Source organism: Castanea sativa, chromosome 4 (assembly GCF_040712315.1).
Source record: "Castanea sativa cultivar Marrone di Chiusa Pesio chromosome 4, ASM4071231v1".
Classification (NCBI taxonomy): Eukaryota; Viridiplantae; Streptophyta; class Magnoliopsida; order Fagales; family Fagaceae; genus Castanea; species Castanea sativa.
This window is the reverse complement of record NC_134016.1, coordinates 32,841,033-32,865,115: the sequence shown is the minus strand read 5'-3', so window position 1 is coordinate 32,865,115 and position 24,083 is coordinate 32,841,033. Positions and strand designations below refer to the sequence as shown.

The following is a 24,083-nucleotide window of genomic DNA, read 5'->3' as shown; positions in this document are numbered from 1 at the left end:
AAGAAACTCTTAGATATGTGTTTTTTTTTTCTCTTTATCTAATTTATATTTATGGTGCCCTCTAGCTATTTGTTAAAAACCCAAAATGTGAAAACAAAAGTAGAAAATGAAATTAACTCTTAGATAGTTAGATACGGTGTTTTTGCCTTACTCCAATTGTTAGCTTAGTGTTCTATGACTTCTGTCTAATGCATAGACTGAACCAACAAGAAATCCACCATAAATAAGTGATCAATTTAATAAATAAATAAAGAGATGATAACCACGTTGCATTGACTGATCAAATTTACTCATAACTTGTTATGTAATTAAGCACCCAGCCAAAACAAAGTTAGAAGGGATGATGGCCATTAAAATCTATACAGCAAGAGCATTGAACTTGTGCACCATCTGTCATGGGTATGAGGTCTTTGACATGATAACTTCCAAGAGTAATATGCCATAAATGTTGAGATGGGAGTTGATATTTGAAATTGTAAAAACTAGTTACGTTGTGATTGCGACTGTTGAATTATAGGCCATCTAGTAGGTCATAAGTTCTAGCATGTCATTTATCTTTTTAGTTCATTAGAATGACTACAAATGTTGATTTCTTGGACATGCAATTATATAATGGAATTCTGAGTAAAGCACTAGCGTGGTATTTGTGGTTAGTTATTGTAACAAAATCCCATAGCATTATAATATAAGAGTAAATATATGAATGTTTAACCTTGGGTGTCGTTATGACCATGTTTGTAATGTGCTGTCCTTAGTTAAATTTGATCTTATCAATCTGTGTTTAATCTCCCTCAAGGACTCGTCATTCTATATTCAATGGTGTATAGATAAGTGGATTGTTGAATTAGTCCTGTATATGTAATGCTAGACTTTGGTATATATTTACCCCTTATGTTTTATTGTGTATCTCAAATCCCAAATTGTTATTTACTCTCAATTATTATGTTTTGTATGCCTTTATTCTTTTTTTTTTTTTTGTTTTTTTGTACCAATGGTTATTAATTTGTCAATAATAATTGAGAATGTCTTTCTAATTGTGCAGGATTCTAACTCAAATGGTTTTGGATAATTAAATCTTAAGCATAAGTGATTCGATAACTGAAGATTTTTGAAAAGTATTCAAGTTAGAAGATTACTCAAGCATGGATTGATGACTGCCTTGAAAGTTACAAGGAATATTATTGTATTTGAAGACAATGAAATGGAAGATTAATCAAGTTTGGATTGATGATTGGAGGAGTGAAAGTCTTTTTGTATTTTGAAGGGAATGAAAATAGGACTATTTAGAATTTTGTGAAAGGAAATGTTTAAATACATACATTTTACCACCTTTTATTTTGTTATGTTCTCTCATACACTAATAAGATACTGTATTCTTCGACATTTTTACTCATTCAATTGTATAAAACCAATACTAATGAAAAGTATTTTCTCTTCAAATAATGCTTGTAAACAATTTTTTTGTGAACTTGTATTGTGGTGGTTAATTGGGTAGGGTAAATTAATTTCTTTCAAGAGTATTTTGTCTTGAATCATGCCCATTGAGTGAAGTGAGTGTAATATTTGCAATGTCAAATCAATTCACTAGCCTTATTCTTTATGTATGACTTTAATGCTATGGTGTTTTCATTGTTATAATAGTGTTTTTATTATAGTTTTTTTTTAATTTTTAAAATGAACGAGCACCTTATTCCATTGAATCCATCACCATAGGATAATTTGCAGCATATTCATTTACAACACAAACTAGCTTTAATCCCTAGAACCCCTATTCAATACAATCCATTTTGAATATAACTAAGCATATAACCAGGCATAACAAACAACCCTGTTAAAAGCATTTTACAGGCAACACATACCATTGAAAAACTTTTTCCTATTTATTTGGATAAAGGAGAAATTTTATTTTAAAAAAAAAAAATTACAATGACATCCAAATTCCTAACACCAAAACAAAATCAACCCTTGAAACACAAACCAACCTACTAAGTACTAACTTCCACAAATACCACCAACCTTCTAATAAACCAAAAACATTACAATTCCAAATTAAGAAAAATATTCCAAACCACAAAAATACATCACAATATCACATTAGAACCAATGTTCAAAGCTCACAGCAAACCCACAACTGAATATAACAATTACAATATTCGATTCAAAACTTTGACATAAATCTTTGCTATTAGATGATAGTTGATTCTACACGCACATTAGTTAGTAGCCATTTCTTCAAACACTGTTAATGTAAATAAATTCAAAAGAAAGTCAACGGATAAATAATTATTTGAAAAAAAAAAAAACTAAGGAATCAAATCTTGAAGGAGAGAGTACCCCACCCAGCTATTTCACTCTCAAAGAGCCGTCATCGTATGCGATTCGTCAAAGGGTTTTGAAATGCAGCCTTGGAGCTTGCGGTGTTTCTCTTCAAAGAGCCTTTGACTCACAGTGTTGCTTCTTTCACATCATCTCGTAGAAAAATCCGAGATTGAGAAAACTAATCTAGAGTTTTGAGAGAAAACCTCTCTCTATAGAGACAAATTTGGTCACTAATTAGTGTGAGCTTTTGGATTTCAAATTTATTTGTGTTGGCTGTTTAAAGTTTAAGCCTTAAATTTATTTCAAGTTTTGAATCTTGCTGTTTTAAATTTATTTATGTTTTTCCACTTAATTCTTTTTAACTAGAGTTAAATTTAGGTGGTTAAATCTAACATGAGTTTGGTTTTTACTTTGCCATTTAGGAAGCTGAGTCAGCATTATTTTAAACAGTTTTCCTTTTATTATTGGTTGGGACTACATGGGAGGACCAACTCAACTGTCCTCCCGAAGGTGCTAATAATTTCTCCACCTACAGGTGCCAAGTACTCATTTTGTCTCGTCCTACTCAATTTTTTGTTTTATAACTTATAAAATTTATCATTTTTTTTTATAATTTATAAAAATTTGATTTATAAAATATGTCATACCTTAAATGTTGGGCAAGTTTTAACATCAATTATTGTGATTTAGGACTAGTGGAAGTGTACTCACATTAACAAGAAAATAAAACATCCACATTAGAACAATATTTAATGTGGTTCGGCTAACTCCATGCCGACATCCATAGGCAACACCAATCAAAATATCTATTATCACTGATATGGATTACAACAACATTAGTCAATACTCACAAATCACACAAACAACACTCACAAACCTCACCAACATAAACTTACAAACCCAAAGTTTCAACAGACCCAATACCCCATACTCACAAAACAAATAGCTTTCAACACATAACTATGGGTAATTTTTCAATCCCAAAAATCTACCAAACTACTCTTCAAAGAAATCCACCATGTTCTTGTAAGAGTTTTTACCTCCTCCCACGTGGGGGGAATCTTGGGCAAAAGCTATATGAAAAAACCCACTCATGTCCTTCTAAGAGCCTTTTACCTTTCCCTACTAGGGAGGAACTTTGGGTAAAAGCCACCAAGCCCTTTGCAACAATACCTATTTATAAGGTTTCAATTCTATTACTTGTAGGACAAGAAATGCCATTACTTCTTAAATAAAAAATATTTTTTCTTCTATGACAAGGAGAATCCTTGTCTTTCACACCAAGTAAATTCTTTGTCTTTTTCACAAAAACTTTTCCTTCTACATCAAAGAAACCCAAACCAAAATTAATTAGAAATTTGAGGCAATATTCAACATTAAAGATAAGCCTTAAACTAAAACTCAAAAGAAAAAAATCAAAAATCAAGTTCTAATATTTTAAAACCTTATAAAAGCATAACAATACAACAATTCAAGTATTAAAAAATATAAAACCAATTCAAACATAACAATGTAATAATTTAAAATAATAAATAATTTAAATCTGAAATATAAAATCAATAATACACCACCAAAAGATAACCTATAAAAAATATTATAAAATTTAATTTTCTTGAATTATAAATATAAACGGGATGTAGTTCCTAAACCTGCACTTTCCCTAAAGCTGCTTCTGGTTTGGGAAAGGAGTTAACCCCTCTCCCCATCTCATTTGCTATGTGGGATGGGTAAAATCCGCCTCATTATGGACAGAGTGTGGTAGTTACGTGTGGGATAAGTTTAAATTGCCATCCCGAAATTCTTGATTGACTATACCATCTTCATTTGGCTTCTTTTTTACATGGTGGGGAGGGCAAAAAGAAATAGGAAAAATTCACTTCACTCCTCCTCCAACCCCCCTCCCAAAAAAAATGAACAATTAATTGGATTTTCACTTATGTATAGATTTGATGAGTCCTGGAATTTCATGCATATCAAAATGTCACAAGCTTAGGATTAGCTAGGACACACAGCAAGGGGTACCCCTTCTTTCGTGGTTGCCTAAATTGTTCTCTTTTTGATTTCTCTCCCTTATTAGGTAGGCAAATTAATTTTTGTTTACGCGAAAGCTGCTTTGTCTATTGAGCATATGCTCATTCATTGTCCTTTCACAATCTCCATCTAGTACCTCTCAGTTTTGCCCATAAATCTCTCAAAATTTGAATTTCTTAATCCAAGTGATATTGTGAAATATATCATTTCCACTCTTAAGTTTCTGAATGTACTTGAAGATGATGAAAACAAATTTATTTTGTTTTTCTCCATTCCATTAGATAATATTTGGAGGATTCAATATCAAAATTCTCTTGCATGCCTTATCCCTATATATAGTAAAAAAGCTACTGATGATACCAGAATTGTTTTCAAGAGCATCTTGCTGCTTGGTCAACCTTAAAATCCCCATTGGCTACTATATGGTCTACTCCTCCTCCTGATTGAGTTAAAATAAATTTAATGTGGCTATTAAAGCCCCACTCGATATGTAGAAATGATATTAGGGGAGAGAATTTTTTACCATTCCTCCTTGATGCCACCCTTTGACCTACTTGATGTTGATGTTCTTGTTGCTATTCAAACTTTGACCCACTATAACCTTACCAATGTCCAATTTGAAGGAGATAATAAAATTAATGATTGAGGCTCTTCAACACTCTCCCCTCTTACCCAATGGAATTCCCCAACCTCTTCTTCTTGCCTTCTATTTCTTTGAATTTAAGATCTTTGTCTTGTGGGCAGATCTTGTAAATTTTTTGCTCATAACTTGGCCCGCTGGGCTTCTCGTTATAATTGAAATGGGCCAGAGATGGGTCTAGGCCCTCTATCTACTCTTTTGTCTAATATATAATCTTTTAATTTTAAAAAATAAATTCTAAAGCTTCTTTATGTTCTATATAAATGATAATGCACGTGTAATTTTCAATTTGTTGTTTATTTATGAGTGAGGACTGTTACTAGCAGTCTAGCTCTCATAGAGATTTGTTCATAATAATAATAATAATAATAATAATAATAGGTGAAATAGAGAGAAATTCAAAATAGAATTTCAAATTAGAATTCCAATTTTGCGCCACGTGTCTTAAATTATTTATTCTTAAAAAGTTTTATTTCTTAATTTTAGAATCAAATGTGGGACCACATTTATAAATATTTATCTAAGTGAGTTATTATGTACAAAAACCAAAAAGTTTAGAATAAATGAATCGTAAAAAAAAAAAAGTGTTTTGCACTTTATACCTAATAATGGACAATTTACATTTTATACCTAATACTATCTTTACAAATTTTTTTAAAGTGTTAACAAAATATAAAAATGACTATTAATAGTATTTGAATTATATATATATATATATAAGAATTACATTATGCATCTTATTGTATATCTTTAAGTGTATCCATGCATATGCATAGGATTACAAGCTAGTTTAAGACTAAAGACAAAAGAAAGGAATAATGGGGTCAGGTTGGAAAACACAAATCTACAAAACTATAATGCATGAAATGGCTTCACTTTCTAAAAAATTTATCTACTTTACCTCCTCAACTAATCTAATCACGATTCTTCTTAAAAATTAAAAAAATTAAAAAAAAAAATCTAATCGTGATATTTTCTTGAGTTTCTTTTCAAACTTTAAAAAATTGGTAACAGGCTTGAATTCGACTACCCTTCCCTATGATATATATAAATTATGATATCCAGTTTTTTTTTCAAAAGCCCTTCCTTAACCTTATAGTTTTAGAAAACACTTAACTAAAGAACCAGACCTGGATCAGTTCACCAAACCCAACGGCCTTGTCCCTTAACTAAACCTTGCACTATTCATATTATTTGACTAAATATTTCATAACTATTAAGTTGGCGAGTTGTGAATAATAGATGATAAAGTGATACTAACAGTGGACCCAACTCATCTTTTTTTTTTTTGGGAAAAAAATATTATATTTATAGCATTACTTATTAAAATGAAATGCCTTCACTTTCAAGAACTGTTCTTTGTATTTACTTTACCTCCTTCAATAATCAAGACATTTTCTTGGGTTTTTTTTTTTCAAACTCTGAAAAACTGGTGTCAAGCTTGAATTTGACTACCCTTTCCTATGATTTTTTTTTTTTAAAAAAAAAAAAGATTTCAAAAGCCCTTCCTTAACTAGACCTTGCACTTTTTATTTTATTTCACTAAAGTTTTTTTTTTTATAAAATATTTTACAACTATCAAGTTAGTGAGTTATAAAAAATAGATAATAAAGTGATGTTAGCAATGAATCCAACTCAACTATTATAAAAAAAATATAAATATTATGTTTGTAGCACCACTTATTATAAAGTTTCATTTTTATTAATTTGAAAAGACATTCCAAAATGCTCACAAAAGTTTACAAGATTTTTTATATTTTATTTTTAAAACTCACCTTGTGTGTTTGGAGGCGTTTTTTCAGAAATAGCAAAAAAATTCAAACTATATCATTAGTAAGCAAAGGTTTGAAACAAATTTGGTTTCTAACAAATCGAGTCCAATAGACTCGATTTTGGGCTTATAAATCAAGTACATTGTCTCGATTTCTCCATCGCGGCACTGGCTGCGCTGGACAAGGAGTCCACGTAGGCACAAAAATCGAGTTTAATGAACTCGATTTTTGGTCAAACAAATCGAGTTCAATGAACTCGATTTCCAATTTCCACATATGGTCACGGGCGCGCACGTGAGCACTTTAAAGTAAATCGAGTCTACTGGACTCGATTTTTGGTCCCCATAGTTTTTCGGGCACGTGGACGTAACTCGAGTAAAGGAGACTCGATTTATTTGCTTCTAAAAATCGAGTCTCTTGAACTCGATTTCTGGGAATGGTCCCCAACCCATCCACGTGTCATGTGGGTCCCAACTGAGACCTTTTTTCCCCCCTTACCAGCTCACACCCTCTCTTATGCTCTCATTTCTCTTCTGCTCTCACAGCAGCACCACTCACACAACCCTCATCACTCACACAACTTACTTCATCACTCACACAACAATCACACTCAACTTTCATCAACTCTCAGGTAATGTTTTTTACAATATTGATAATATTTTTTGTTAGTTAAATATAGTGGTTATTTGCTAGGTTATTTTTTTAAGAAACAATTAGAACATATTAGGAAAATTTTTGTTTTTTTGTTTGTTAGTGTAAATATTGTGATTAATTTATTTGTTAGTATATTGTGGGTAGTTTGTTAGTATATTGTGATTATTTGTTAGTTTTTTTTAATTATTATTATGATTAATTATTGGAAATACTTAGTACTAAATATTGTGATTAATGTTATTACAACATATTTGGAATTTTTTTTTTGTTAGTGTAAATATTGTGATTAAATTATTTGCTAAGTTTTTTTTAGGAAATTAATATTGGGAATTTTTAGTACCAAATATTGTGATTAATTATGTTATTACAACATATTGGGAATATTTGCTTATTTTTTGTTAGTGTAAATATTGTGATTAAATTATTTTCTAGGTTTTTTAAAAAAATTAATATTGTGATTAATTATTGTGATTATTTAGTATTGGGGAAATATTTAGTACCAAATATTGTGATTATGCTAGGTTTTTTTAAAAAATTAATATTGGGAATATTTAGTACTAAATATTGTGATCAATTGTTAGGAATATTTAGTACTTTTAGGTTTTTGTCATTGGTATGAAATGGATTATGAGTTTGATACCTAAGACACCCATTACAGTCTTTTTAGTATAAATTATTTCAAGATATAGTTGTTTCAGATTTGTAACAAAGATTTCAATGGGTAACTAGTTGTTATAATATTTTTGTTCATCATATCTTATTTGAATGGGTTTTGAAAGTCATGCCTCTAGAATGATTTGGATGTGAGTATATGCAAATTTGGTTGAGGTTAGTATTGTTGGCATGTCATACCCAAAGTTTTGTGATTGATGTTGATTGAGAGTTATAAATTTGTCACTAACACAATTGCACTTGATGATCTATAGGTTGATAATGATCTATATAAATATATACTACGGTGGATCCCTTAGCAATGGCAACCCTTATGACGGATTTCCATTTCAAGGTCCGGGTATCCAGTGCTGTTATATGATGATACGCCATAAGTTAAAGACCTTGAGTGATTTGAAGATAAAAATTATGGAAGAGCTGCAACTGAACCCTGCTTTGCATGACATACATATTACTTTCCGTTCTCCACATGAAGTCCTCAATCAATGCATTAATTACAGAAATATGGCGATTACAGAAGACAAACATGTGAAGTTCATGTTTCACAAGATGCGTCAATGGGAACAAGTAGCAAATTTTGAGTTGTACGTCAGTTTGGAGCCGCGTGCAGAAGTCGGCGCAGAGGATATTGTATAAACAACTACATCTTTACAGTTTGCAGTCCTAGATGATTAATGCACCACGTTGGGAGGCTATACACCCCCTTTTCAAGAGACACCAAGAACAGTTGAGAGCGAACCTGACAATAGATATGAAGATCCATTTTGCACACATCGAGGTGAATCTTCTACACTTCCAGTAGTTGAAGATGAAGACGAACACTGTGTTGGGGAAGATCTTGACGATAGAGATGAGTACGAAGAGAGGATTGAGCGAGGTGACTTTAATAGGGGTGTTGATGACCATGAAATTACTCTCAATCCTAATGTTGATGATATGGATAAATGTGATGAAGATGATGCAAACCCTACTGTTAGAGTTCAGCATGTTACAAATGCAACCCCCGTTTATGAACCTCCCGCCTTATCATTTTATGAAAATACTTGGGAAAATATGGTTGATCCTGAAGTTGGTGAGCAAGCATTTGCTTCTTCTTGGAATGCGGACATGAATTTTTGTACGGGGTTGATTTTTGCGAATAAAGAAGCGGTGAAACGTGCATTAACAATTTATGCCGCAAAGCATAACAAAAACTTTCTGACTAGCAGGTCGACCAAAAGTAGACTGTATGTGAAATGCATGGATGGGTCATGCAAGTGGTACGTTGGAGCAGTCATGAAGCCTAAACAGGAAACATGGATGGTCACATCTTATGGGGGTCCTCACAGTTGTATGACTCTTGGCATGGTTCTTAATGGTAGAATGATGGATTGTAATTTTCTTGCAGTAGAATTTGTTCCAACGTTGCGAGAAAATCACACGGCAACAATTCAACACCTTAGAGATTACATCAAAGGGAAGTATTATGAACATAAGCTTTCTTACTATAAGATATGGGATGCGAAACAAAGGGCTATTGCAAAGATATTCGGCGATTGGGAAGAGTCTTACGAAAGGCTGAAAAAGTTGTTGTTGGCATACTTGGATCAAGAAGCTGGCACCCGGTACTGGTATCTCACTGAACCGAGGGAGGAAGGTGTTACAATATTACGATATGTATTTTGGACTTTCGCTCCTTGCATTGAAGGATTCAGACATTGTAAGCCAGTAATCAGTATTGATGGGACCCATTTGTATGGTAAATATCGAGGGGTGTTGATGATTGCAATGGCCACCGATGCCAATAACAAGGTTTTGCCTCTCGCCTTTGCTGTTGTGGACAAAGAGTCAGGGCCTAGTTGGAGGTGGTTTTTAGATTGCGTCAGGTTTGCACTGGGGGATGTGATAGCAAATAAGGACATATGCATAATTTCTGATCGACATAAGGGTATTCGAAACGCAATTGCAAACTGGCCTAAAGATGATCATGGACGAGTACAAGTATACCACAGATATTGCCTTCGACATGTTGCTAGCAACTTCAACACGCATTTTCAGGACGCCACTTTAAAGTCATTGGCCTTGAAAGCGGGGTATGCTACTCAGGAAGCTAAATTTGAGTTGTACATGCAACCTATCAAGGAAGCCGAGATCGAGGCCCTTAGGAAGAAATCAGCCACTGAACAACAGGTAAGTGAACCTGACCCATCCATCATGCCATACACATATCTAATGAAAGAGGATATAGAGAAGTGGACCCAGCTACGTGATGGTGGATACCGTTATGGGGCTATGACAACCAATGTCTCGGAGTGCTTCAATGGAGTACTTAAAGGTGCTCGTGGCCTGCCCATTGCTGCACTGGTTGAATTCACTTGTCGCAAACTTGTCGCGTATTTCCATGATTGACACAAAAAAATTACTCATGATCTCTTGGAGGGCAAGGTGTGGAGTAAATGTGCCTTACAAATCTTTGATGCAAATCTGAAAAAATCTAAAACACACCAAGTAAGGCCGTTTAATAATGTCCATGGTATATATCAAGCAACGACTGCGTACAACATCCATAGCTTTGGAGGGGGACAACATAGTCATGAAATAAACATATTGGCCAGAACATGTGGTTGTGGAAAGTGGCAAAATCGAAAGATCCCTTGTTCACATGCGATTACAGTTCTTCAGTACTTGGGGCAGGATGCAAGTGCATATATTGACCCATGCTATAGTTTGGAGAACGCCATTCGCACCTACTCACACCAATTTGTGGTGCCAAAGTCAGAGTCATTGTGGAGGGATGTGGAAGGTCCAAAGTGGGTGCCTGACCCAGACCTGTTGCGGGCCAAAGGTCGACCTGTGAAGTCTAGGATACGGAATGAGATGGATGGGGTCCAGCGAAAACCGGGAAGCCGAAGGCCAAATTCTGACTTGAGGGAGATTCAACAAAAGCAGAGCTGTGGACTGTGTCATCAACATGGGCATAACCGTAGAAGATGTCCGCTTTCCCGTGGGGCTTCGACAAGCAATACTGACCCAACCTAGGTAAGTGATGCTTTTATATAAAATTTCATGTGTGTATCAATTATCCAAGTTACGTAGATTAGTACCGTTGTTTTGGCTGTTGGTATCTAACGACAATATTTCAATTTTTCTCAGGTATGCAGATACTCAATTTTGGAATGCCATTGTAGATGTAAATTGTGGTTCTCTTTATTGTGTATTTGAACTTATTACTGGGTTGTATCGGCACAATTATTATTTTTTTTTATCACTGAATGCACTTGTAATCGAAGTATTCTGCATCCGATGTACTTGTTTCTATATTGTGATATTATGAATGGTTAATTTTATCTTTCAATTAGTTGTTAATTATTTCTATTAGCTGTTATACTCATCTGTGTTGGTGCTTCTTGTTGAGACTATAAGAAAAAAAAGGAAAAAAAATAAGAAAAAAAACCGGAAAAAAAAAGTAAGCAAAAAAACGGAACAAAAAGTAAGAAAAAAAAAGGAAAAAAAAAAGGTAAGAAAAAAAAAAGGAAAAAAAAAAGGTAAGAAAAAAAATGGGAAAAAAAAAGGTAAGAAAAAAAAGTAAGCAAAAGTAATACTGAAAAAAAAAAAAAATTTGTGTGACCTCTCTGCCTGACCTCTCTGCTTGGAAACTCGAATTTGGGGAAGTCGAGTACTCACTGTAGAACTCGAGTCCATAGGACTCGATTTGTAGGGTTTTTTTTTTTTTTTGGGTGATTTCCTGTGCCCTAACTGAATCCACGTGTCAACCTCACAAAAAATAATTGCCCCATTCAGTCCTCACTATTACCCTCATGATTTTATTAAAGAATAACTTGTCCAAAAGGCCGTGTTAAAAAGTGAGTTTTTGATGTGCCAAATGCTAATTTTTTTTTAAAGTGCTGATGCTAGTGCTTTACTGCCTTTAGCATGAACCATGACACCTTTTGTTTTGCACTTAAATGAATATACCGTTTAACCTTCAACTATAACTTCTAGTTGAGTCTTCTTTCCTAATCAAAATCAAGAGATCATAGATGACGAAGGGTAGTGCTGAAAAGCCACTAGCTCAAGGCTCACGTTTTTACCTAAGATCGTGCCCTCTACATCCAGCTACTCACCCCAGCTATACCACCAGCTATGCCATGGTATTAAAGACTGGAATATAAAGAAGCAAAACTTCATAAAATGAGTGTAGCAAAAAACAAGAACTCAGATGAGTGGAAACTATAGATACTTTTTTTTTTTAGTGGAAACTAGAGATACTTAAAAACATAAGTTGATGCTGGAAAGTATGTCACTTAACAAAAACTTAAGACAAAATCACAGAATTAATTTCTTGGAGTAAATCAAGGGATTGAAAGAATCAATTATGTTGATATGAAATTCAAATTCAAAATACATGTAATAACTTGATAATTGACCTAATTTCAAATAATATGGAAGATTTACAAAGTGACAGATTACATATCAAAAGCAATCAAATTATATAGCCAAAATGGATAGATGATACATAGCTACACTATTGTTGCTTATAGTAGCCACTTTGGTGAGGAGGAGGGTATGGAGCTGGGATGGTGTAAGGAGGCCGAGGATGAGATCCAGATTGTTGTGCATGGGCATTGTAGTATGGATCTTGCCACCCTGGATAAGCAGGTTGGCCATACTCATGGCTTGCATGTGACTGGTGCTGTTGGGCCTGAGGATGTGGATATGGAACAGAAGTAGGTGGAACATGGTAAGGAGAAGGCACCTGTGGCGAGCTATAAGTGGGAGGTGGGGGACCATACCCAGGCATTGTAGGCTGCTCTGGTGGCTGATAGTAAGGTGCTTGTGGCCAAGGATCTGCTTGCCAGAAACATTGGATCTTTGATTCTGATGTCCTACTGAAGGGTGTTGTAAGCACTTGCGTTTTTATTATCCTGGAAATTGAGCCCTGCCATTTGTCTTTGCGCATCTTCAGTCATTTCCCGGCACTGGATGTTTCTGGTCATGACAAAATCGCTGCATTGCTGCTTTACATTTGTGATTGCATCCTGTTGAAAAAAGACAGCTCATATATCCACTCTTTTTTATGTCAATTCTATTGAAAAAAGAAAATCTTGCAAACACATGATGTGTATACAAGTTACAAACATTCCTAAAGAATTAGGAAGAGAGTCCAACAAAAAATAATGCTCTAAAAGAAATAGTCTATATAATCTATAATGGAATGCTCATCCCTAGTTCCAAGACTAAAGAACTACTCATACAACACTCTGACTCTCAAAAAAGAACATTTCAACTCCATAACTGGAATCTCCACACCAATTTAAAAGTGGAAGGAATTCCTCCCTCTCACTCCACACCAAATGCATTACCATGATTACCAATACAAATATGCCACCCAGGAAGTACATACACATCTCCCTAAAAAAAAAAACTAAAAAACTTAAATTTATGGTGCAAACAAAATAACCAGTCGCTTCTACCAAAGTTCACAAATTCAATAATGAAAAAATCACGTACACATGCTCACAAGGAGAGATCTATGCACATCAATAATATTAAATCTCACCCACAGCTACAAAGAGGAGCAAGCGTATAGTTGAACAATAACTTTATTAAATAAATACTTGCACCACACAGTCTAACCAAACAATTCTAACCTGTAGAGTAACATAAAATTTCAGTCCCTCATTGATGTTCTCCTTAATCTCTCGGAACTTTGCTATGGCAGCGGGAGGTGCTTGTAACATTTCTCACGAGATGCTGGAACAAATAGAAGGCAAAAGATCAACACATAACCTTTTTTTTATATAAATAAAAAAAAAACTATTTTTGAGTTGTAAAATGCAGCCTGTAAGCATCGCTGAAATAATATTAGCATTTGAAAAAAGCAGGACCATTAGAGGGAATGTATGATAATAGAATCTGATTATGTGATGTCCTTTGACCAGTAGAATCTGAACTTCAAAGAAACATGAATATGATAGATTATTACATAATGGACAAGCACAAACACAGACCCACCAAAACAAGAAAGCCCAGGTTCAGGTATATTGATAGAGATGGGTACAGAAAGAACAAGGTCAGAATCCTAGTGGCATATTACAAGTTCATCTAAAATAGTTGAGAGATAGGTGGACCTAAACTATTTCATAAAGATGGTACATGTCACAGTTTTCAGGTGATCTGAACTACTAAGTTATGTTCAAGTCAACTGGGATTCCATGTTCTGATGAGGTTATCACTTTGAATCCAACATCACCGATTAAATTTTCAAAACTCATCTCTCAAATGTAGGCCTCAATATGGCATCTCAGTAAATTTTTCGATAAGTGACATCCTCAATAAACTGCAGAAGCCAACAAAAGCTGACATGCCAGAGCAACATGGTGTAAATGAAAAAATTTGAGCCATTCATTAGACTCTAAAAAGTACAGCAAGAATGTAGATTTGTTACACATTAATGATACATCAATGCCAGAAAATTGAATGAATGCTCAAAAAATCTATATGACAAACAGATAATTGGCATATAAATATTATAATCCAAAAACCACTTCAACCAACCTTTATAATCTTCAAGATTAAAGATGGTTGAAAAATCATCATTCTGAGCCTGAAAGAAATGTCAAACAATAATTTGAGGATCATGAAATGCCTCTTAAAATCTCTCCTTTTTTTAACTGAGAAGATATTAGAGACTAACAATTATATGAATAAAGATATCAAATTTGGTTCATTACATATTCTCCAGTCAAAACCAATTTCATTTGGCAAAACATCACATTCAGTAAAAGAAAAAACAAAGCTGATATTCAAAGAAAAAAAAATGCAATAAAACAAAGAATTAAACCTGGATTTGCAGCAACAGTTGTTCTTGTGCCTCAATATTGTGGGCAATATCTTCACTAATTGCGACAATATTTTGATATCTCCTTCCTGAAAAGATCCTCATAGGACCCAGTGGATGTCATCAACTTTGGTAGTATATCATCCTGAAGCCATATATAGAGCACAAAAACAACCAATTATATCATAATGTATCACAGCAATACTTTTGATTACTAGAAGCATAAAAAATTAAAAAAAAAGTACGAATGAACACATACTGATCATGATACAATTTTATAGCCAGCCTGATATGTAGAAACCAAAAAACCAACCAATTGATTACTTGCTTGCACAGAAATTGCCCAAAGGAAAATAAGTGCAAAACGAGGATAATATAGAAAAGAAAGCTCTGCAATACAACAAATGTGCCTATCACAAATGGTCAGCAGTTTGTACTTAGTGAATTCTTATTAGCAATAATAAAAAGGGCATCCCTAAAAATGATGAGAAGTAAGCTCTACAAAATTTATTAGTGTGAGAAAGGAGAAAGAAATTCCAGTAAATCTATTTGCGTCCCATTTCTTAGATACCAACTTCTCAGAAACTTAGAACATAAAGTGTAGTACTTGTACAGTAGGAAAATGGATACTTTTTATTTTTGGTTGGGGGGGGGGGGTGGATTGCTAGGTGAAGGTTCAAATGGATGACACCCCCAACATTTGAACTGAGGCATTCCCCATAGTGGAAAGCCAAACATGCCTTGCACTGGTGTCAATTATGGTTGCTGATAATTTGAAACTATCCTTGCAGCACTGCTCTAAAAGGGCAGTAAGCTAAAATCACAGTACTATCATTCCAAAATCACTTGAAGAACTATATGCAGAGGTTAAAAATGATGATAAAAATGGCCAATTCCAATACAACCAGGATCCTTTATTGCATACTGAACAATTTAAACTTTAACAATGCATGGGTTTTTTAGAACCAGAAAAAAAAAAATCGATTTGCTCAATTTAAGAGATTAGTACTGACCGTGTAACTGTTATAAGTGTTCCACCCTTGTGCAGATACGATGCCTTGAGAAGGGGAAAAAGGAACAGATGGGTAACACTGCAGATCCTGCCAATGTGGGCCAGATACATATGGCATTCTTGGTAATGACCATGCAGGAAATCCACCTACATAAGGTAGACCTGATGAAGGTACAACTGTTGGGGCCATAGATCCAAAAGCAACATGTCCAGGTACTGGTAGAACAGGGCCAAGCGATGCAGGTTGTGGATGATGAAACTTGCATGCAACTCCAAACTTACATGATCCAGTTCGCATGTAATAAGGACATGATTTTTCTTCCTGGAAATAAATAAAAATAAAATAAGAATGAAACATAAAGCTTGTAGGCTTGTAGCCTATTCTTTACAGTTATCACCAAAAAAAATGACAGAAAATTTCAGTAAAATCACAGGGTTAAGTAAGGACCTGACGCATTGGGAGACCTAAAATGTTGAATGAGACTGGTCCAGCAAACTATCCACATCCTATAATCTTTGCCACTTTCATAAACAAAATAATCTTCTTCCCAACATCTAAATCTAGGTATTCTGGACATCACTCTTCTCATTTAGGAGGCCAGAATTAGCATATTCTGGAGCAACATAACTGACACACAATCAAAGCAGGGGAAGAAAAAGGATAGTTAAATACCAATCGGTTAAAGTAATATTTTCTTGTACATATCCTAAATCTAGGAAACTAAAACAATGAAAAAGAAGAGCAAATAAATCAAAGTTTTATCTGCATTGAAATGTAGGCATCTAAAGCGACAATCACAACTAACAAGGCAGATATATACAAACAAAAAACAGAATATTATTGCTTCTCCAAAAGCAGTCCAAGATAAACATGGGAGAATTAAGCAAACTAATAATGCAACAATTGAAACATAAAAATCATATCAACTTCAAGACCTTCAAAAGATTAAGTGACTATAAAATAATCAAAAGGGTTTATAACAATATCACACAAGTTCAATGGAAAAAGAAGAAGAAAAAAACAAGAACAGCATCAAATTTATTAAAAGTAAATTCACCATTAGTTCCCCTCGAACTCCAGCCTCTTCAATAGCTTCCCTTACTGCTGCCTCCTCAACAATTTCATCATTCTCCCAACCACCCTATAGAAGGAAAAGAACAATTCATGAAAACAATTGTATAATTATCACCTCCCACTATCTAAATGATGGTAGGGAAAGAAAATAACAGAAATTTATAAAAACCACACCAAATAGAATTTCCCAAGTAAATCATAAACTAGCTAATTTGCACTACATTCAAAAAAGACTTACCAATAAAAACTGCAAATAAATATCTCATGTTGCTTCCCAAAAAAGAATTCAAACTTTTGAATTCAATGAAGGAATTCCGAAATTCTTATTACTTGTCAAAAACACACATGTCATCAGTTAGGGATCATCAATGATCAATCAGATATGCACCAGTATAAATCTTGATATTGGTTTAATTTAAATTGCATTGCTACATATTGAGATTTGGTTCAAGATCAGTTAGTTCACTTAGAATAAAAGCTTCCTGCCCAATACCTTCCAAAATATAGTTCTACAGCACAATATGACAGAAGCTAGAGTATTGACATATGTTGACATATCAACTGCCACAGGCCTCCATGCATTAGGCCAATAGTTAAGTTGGCCTGGCAACTGTGAACCATCTACAAAACTACCACAATTTCCATTCCTCTACTCATGTACTTGGGTGTCTTCGCCTGAATGCCTTCTAATATGGTTTATTTATTATTAAATAGAACTTGCATATTTGCCAAGCATAATAGAATCCATGCATGGCTGATCATAAATCTCCACATCCTTCTCCTGTTTAACTGACATTGCTCACTTCCAGTATACCATCTTCATGAAGGCAATGGACCATGACCTAATCCTGGTAAGGTCCTTTGCCTCCTACAAAACTGACTGGAAAATTCCTTGAAATTTTTCATAGGCAATTCACCCAGTCAGAACAAACCAGAATATTTGCTAAACTGAAATTTACAAGTACTGAATAGGATATACCTTTTTCAGTTCTAGTCCACCTTTATACCCTAAAATTCTAAGGTCATAAGATTGCTCCCAAGAGGTTAGTGATAATTATGGGGTAATTGTACTCTTAAAAATTGATATAGTGCCAAACAAACAATCTTATCAACCTCCAAGTAAATATTGCACTATCAACCATCCCTATTAACTTTTGGTCCTAAAATAAGTTCAAAGCATTACAAAATTCAACTTGACACATGATTTTGGGAGTGAATAGTAAAATTTAGGTGTCACCAATAAGCTATGGAGGGAACAAATGAAATTGATGTCTTCCTGCAAATGGAACAACCTTCTATAATATTAAAGCTTCAGCTTATTATGGGGACTGCAAGTGTAATCTAATAATGCATAAAACCTAAATATGCAGGGACTCCACTCACACTTCCCAAGAAACACATAATATTATCCATGTAATTTAACCAGCAAATAGAACTGCCATAATCCATACAGAATAAAGTTTTGACAGGGGACATATAATCAAGAACTGGACTAACCAAGCAGCTAAAAAAAAACATAAGGAAAATGGAATACACCTGTAATAAACGTGGGCTCAGTTAGCTTCAGTGCACCAAACATAATAGGAATCTTTTGCCGATACCCCTAATGTTACAACCAATAATATAAGTCCCAACTGAAAAAATATATATATTATGATAAAACTTTCTTCTTCTTTTTTAGTCAGAGTTACAAATTTTATTTTTTAAGAAGAAGATAACTATTTTATTAGAAAGAGGAAATCAATACTTACAACCAGTCTGCATTGAATTCCTAAAATAAGTTACACTTTAAAGTTTAAATACACAACAAAATCTACAAAAGGAAGTGAAATAAACACTGCCAAAACCTGCAGCCCACTGACACAATGATTGCCAAAAACAAAAATCTCACAAAGTAGATGACTCCACATCAATGAATATGTGATTGAACCTGTTTCCATATGGTCCACGTGCAATATACCAAGCAAGATTTTCAAAAGGCACACAAAAGGAACTGTATGAAGGTCAAGTACATTTACATGAATCTGAAAATACTAAATTCATGGACAAAGTTGGCTCAAAATTAAAAAATAACCTTGTAGGACCCAACATATCCCGCTTTCACCAAAATCTCTGATAGATCATAATACTTGTCCACTTCCTGACACAATAACACCAGACACCATAAGTCCATAAGTTTACTATAAACTCCAATTTTAATGAATCACATTACTAACACACACACAAATAATAATTAAGAACTAAGCCTTACTTGCAAACAGATTATATACATGCTGAATTGAACACCATTTGTAGGCAAATGGGGTGCTGACCCTATGGCACTTGACGCTTACGCTGTCTTGTATAATGTCTGGTATGTAGGGGAAGGGGTACTGCATCTCCTTCGTCAAGCTCCTTGCATTGCTGCAAAGACGAAGTTACAAAGAAACAAAGGATGAAATCAATTTTAATACCAACCATAACAGCAGTCACGAACGTATTCAAAGCTAGTAAATGACCAATCATACCATGGGGCCAGCCTTGTGTCCTGCTTTGTGACCACTTGTCCCACAAGGAGGTGCTTTTCTTGTGCGTTTAGGCCGACCTTGTGGGGGTGAGTGTAACCCAACTACTTGCTCATTCTCGACATGCATAGCTGGCTGATTTGCTTGACTCCCAACAACTGAAGATACTACAACGGCGGGGGAGGATGGTGTAGCGGACGAAATGTGAGTGAGGCTCATAGTCGTAGGAGCTGTATGTAGTCTAGGAGTGGGCATGAATGACATGGAGTCATTATGGGGTGATACATGATGTATATGACCAATGCTGTATGAGGGAGATTGAGTGTGCATGACAGGAGGGGCGTCATTGAAATCAATGCCGAGATCAAACGATGGTGGAGTAAGGGATAGATGAGCGGGGTCAGAAAATGTACATAGCGTGGGTGAAGGGATCTCGGGGTGAAATGATGCACGTGCAGTGGGTACAGGGATCTGTAGGTCAGGAAATGCAGGAGTAGTACGAGGAGGGATCTCTGGGGAAGGAGATGCATGTGGGGGTGGAGGGAACTCTATGGCAGGTGATGCATGTAGGGGTGGAGGGAACTCTGGGGCAGGAGAAGCATGTGGGGGTGGAGGGGGTTGATTTTGCCGTTTATGGGGTGCAGCACACTGGCCATGGCTATGGCTGGTAGGAGTTGAGCTCGTGCTTGGTTGTCCATTATGTTCTGGCAGTTCTGGATTTGCTGTATCGGCATCTTCCAAGGGAAGATAGGCAGCTAGACGGTGAAGGCGATCCATTTCCTTCAGCATAGCTGTAATCAGCTTATGCTCAGGACTATCTACTACATAACGCATCAACATCTGCTTGTGCATGGCGACCTGCAATTTGTGTAATACAATTAGTACACCTAACGCAAAAATGGTAATATGCAACAAAATTTGGAAAGAAAGGTCAAAGTGATTACCGTAATAAGAAGTGAGGCGCTAGTGTGGTCGACAAACCTCCATGTGACTTTACCATACCAGTCAAAGTACGGATGAACACTCGACATAGCACCCTCTAGTCGTGCTCCATGACATAGTTTTTGTGCTCTCGTATTCCATACTTGGATGTGGCTAAAATGTCTGACCCTCCAATCCACTTCAATCTTCCCCCTCAGGTCTATCTTATGAAGGCATCGTCAGTATCAACATCTTCAGGAATTTCTTGCACCATCCCAAACTGACGAAGAACACGATCCGGTGTATGTTTCTCTACTAGCCAGAAACATACAAGCGGCACCCTCGCCGTCCACATGTCCCGTCTTGCTACACAGAACGTAGGCAGGTGGCCTAATTCGGCTTCATATGGTTGCCACACCACCTGTTGTAGTAAAAAAAAAGTGCAACACATTATGCAATGTTCCATTATTTTGAATTGACATAGTTTACAGTTATAACAGTATACACTAAGATAACATTACAAGAAACACAATTTGGATACCTGGTTGGGATACATAGAATCTAGAAGCTGACGGTACCGAACCAAACAGATTTCGGCGGGGCTATTCTTCGTGCTCACGACCCAAACCAACCTACAATGAAGAAAGAGGAAATCAATATCTACCAATTATGCAATGTAATAAAAAAGAAAAAGGATATTTATGCTGATGGAAGCTTAAAAAATCCACATTTTATCGAGTTTTTCCTTGAAATACTACTACTACACTACATATGCATCTGTAGTTGCAGAATAATACTTGAATAATGCTAAGTTCAATTATTTTGTAATTCTAAGTTCAAAAACTTAAGTAGTTGAATAATGCTAAATTCAATGTGTCATATCGTTTAAAATTATGGATCCAAAAAAAATAGAGAGAATCGGCCAAGGAAGAGACTTACTTAATAGACAATGGCGAAGATGGCAATGGTAGGCCATATGCACCATCTGGTGGGAGGTCCATCCTTGGGCACAAAAAAGGGAATCTGGACCATGCCCAATATTGAACGAGTATTAAGGCCCCACCAATTTGACTAGCGTTTTTGTCAGTTGCCCTGCATAACTCTCTGTACAACCATGCAAGGCAAGCGCTCCCCCAACTGTACCGAGGTGGATTGTGAAGGTCCCTTAACATCTGCAACCACATCGTATGCACCCTATCGCCAGACTTGTCAGTGAAAATTGTGTCCCCTAGGAGTGCTAGAATATAACACCGTGCATACTGATGCACAACAACCTCTTCTGCACCATCGGGCAACCCTTGGTCAATTTTTTCAAGTAGCTTCTTGATTTGGATCCTCTATCCTTTAAGCACCACTGAATTAGTAACAATTCCAAGCATTTGCTGACATTCAACAGCCCACCTCAAGGCACAAGTTCCAACAATTGCCTCACCATCGATTGGAATCCCCAACAGAACCTCCACGTCTTGTAATGTGATCGTCATCTCACCATGTGGAAGGTGGAAGGTGTGGGTTTCAGGCCGCCATCACTCAACAAAGGCCGTTATCAAATTATGATCAAGCTCTCTAAATGGGGTCCTATACAGCCCCTCTAATCCAATTCTCTTGACAATGTCGAGGACGCGATCATCCACCATCGGGCTTCGTTTTCGAAACTCCTCATTACGACCACGACATTTCAATACCCCCGGATCCTGCACATGATAAAGCCATGGTGATGAGATGTAATATGTCATTACCTATGTATAAATGATTGTAGCTATTGTTGGGAAAATAGACTATAAGTTCTTCAATTAGAATTTCCATGAGTTTATGACAACTTATTTAACGAAGCGTTTGTAGTCTCCTTATTTTTTTTATACAAAAACTAAAAATACAAAAGCTATATATCAAGATTAAGGTTATGCTCAAGAAGAATTACATCAACAAAATGAGGAGTATAGCCTAAAACGAAAATGATAAAAGGTAGATAATTATTTAGAGACCATTTTGGAAGAACATTACTATTCATTCAAAGCTAGTGATACCATTGACAAACTTAGGATTTTAGAAATGAAAAAAAAAAATCAACATAATGTAAAAGGATAAGAAAAGAATATAGAAATTCAGCAGGTCATTGATTTTAATTTTACCTGGCCTTCCCAAACAGTGGATGATCGATGTTCTGTTAGAAACCTTAACACCGAAGGAACCTTGGGACCAGGACCGAACTCATCATCCACCTCAGCAACAGCAGCCATACTACACAAATTTTAGGGAGGCAAGAGTAATATAAGCCCATGTTCAAGATAAATTGGCAAGGATCTCAATGTATAGCCTAATTTATTGCACAATTCTCCAAATACCACTATGCACACAAGCTCCATAAGAGATAATATTTATGTCAATAAGATAGAATCAAGTGAATAGAAAAACTAGCTAAATAAAACACATCAACTTAAAACTACTAGGTAAGTTCGGGTGACATTGCAAGGAGAAAATTGGCATATAAAGATAATTTTCAAACATATATGTTAGTTAACATTGTTTTCAAACTAATTAGCAAACTAACATCTCAAGGTTTTTAAACTCGATTTCACTGTAGCAACTCGAAACTCAGAAAATTGAGTTCCACGTGAACTCAACTCTTTAACACTCGATTTCCCTAAAACAAAAACAGAACCAAAAGGAGAAAATTGGCATAAGACACCCATTTTCAAACATATACGTTAGTTAACATCGTTTTCAAACTAATTAGCAAACTAACATTTCGAGTTTCTTAGACTCGATTTCACTGTAGCAACTACCAAAACGGTAACACGAAGCATGGGACTTCATCTAAGTTTTTTTCATCGCTCCTTGAAATTTAATTAACAATTGGAGTCTAAAGCTAATTTTGCCACTCTACTTCAAACATCAAAAATCTAAAACATAAACTCATACTTTCGGGTATTTGTTTCGTTTACAATAATGATGCACTAGAGTTCAAAATTGTTGTGTAGTTTAATGATTTAACCATTGGATTCTTATAGACCTTCAAATCTCTATTTTAAATGATCTAATATTAAAACCAAACGAAGAAGGGAGGAAGAAAATTAAAATAAAAAGGTTGCTACCATGTTCAGTAGAAGGTAACCCATGCCTCAAAATGGACTTAATGATTCATATAAGTTAACCATAACTAGATTTGTCATGTGACTTCCATTATGCAATATAATTCATTCACCTAGGTAAAGGGGAAGGCATATATATATGTGGACTCAATGAGAACAAAAAACAAAACTCAGGAAAATCATGTACCCATAAACAAGCCATCAGGGACCCATAAACTTTAGGACATGAACATAAGATTGAGATCATAAGGAATGAAACCAAACAGCAGTAGGCAAAAAACTGTCACTCACTGGATCATGGACTTAATGATCAATGTTTCTATTCTGCCCACAGAAAGGGACCCATCAGAACAAAATTGTCTTGATATCTCTTTGATGCAATTGGTTTTGGGAGCTTTGCATGAATGAAACTTGGTCATGGACATTATTTGCATTCTCAACATCCCACACCTGGAATCTCCCTCACCCTCTAACTTGTCAAGCCTAGCCCAACCCATGTAGCTCTCACTTAGAAACAACAAATCTATATACATATTGTCTACTCAATGTGAAATTATGAAAGACGAAGTAA

General features: G+C 35.2%; 1 protein-coding gene across 1 annotated transcript; it reads right to left on the bottom strand.

Annotated features, from left to right (window-relative positions):
* Positions 1-20,640: 20,640 nt before the first annotated feature.
* LOC142632741 (serine/threonine-protein phosphatase 7 long form homolog) lies at positions 20,641-21,904 on the bottom strand. Its single transcript, XM_075807090.1, has 4 exons — positions 21,773-21,904; positions 21,360-21,592; positions 20,962-21,052; positions 20,641-20,841 (listed from the first exon to the last, which is right to left on the bottom strand). The coding sequence occupies exons 1-4, from the start codon at positions 21,902-21,904 to the stop codon at positions 20,641-20,643; spliced, it is 657 nt and encodes a 218-aa protein (XP_075663205.1).
* Between the last annotated feature and the right edge of the window lie 2,179 nt (positions 21,905-24,083).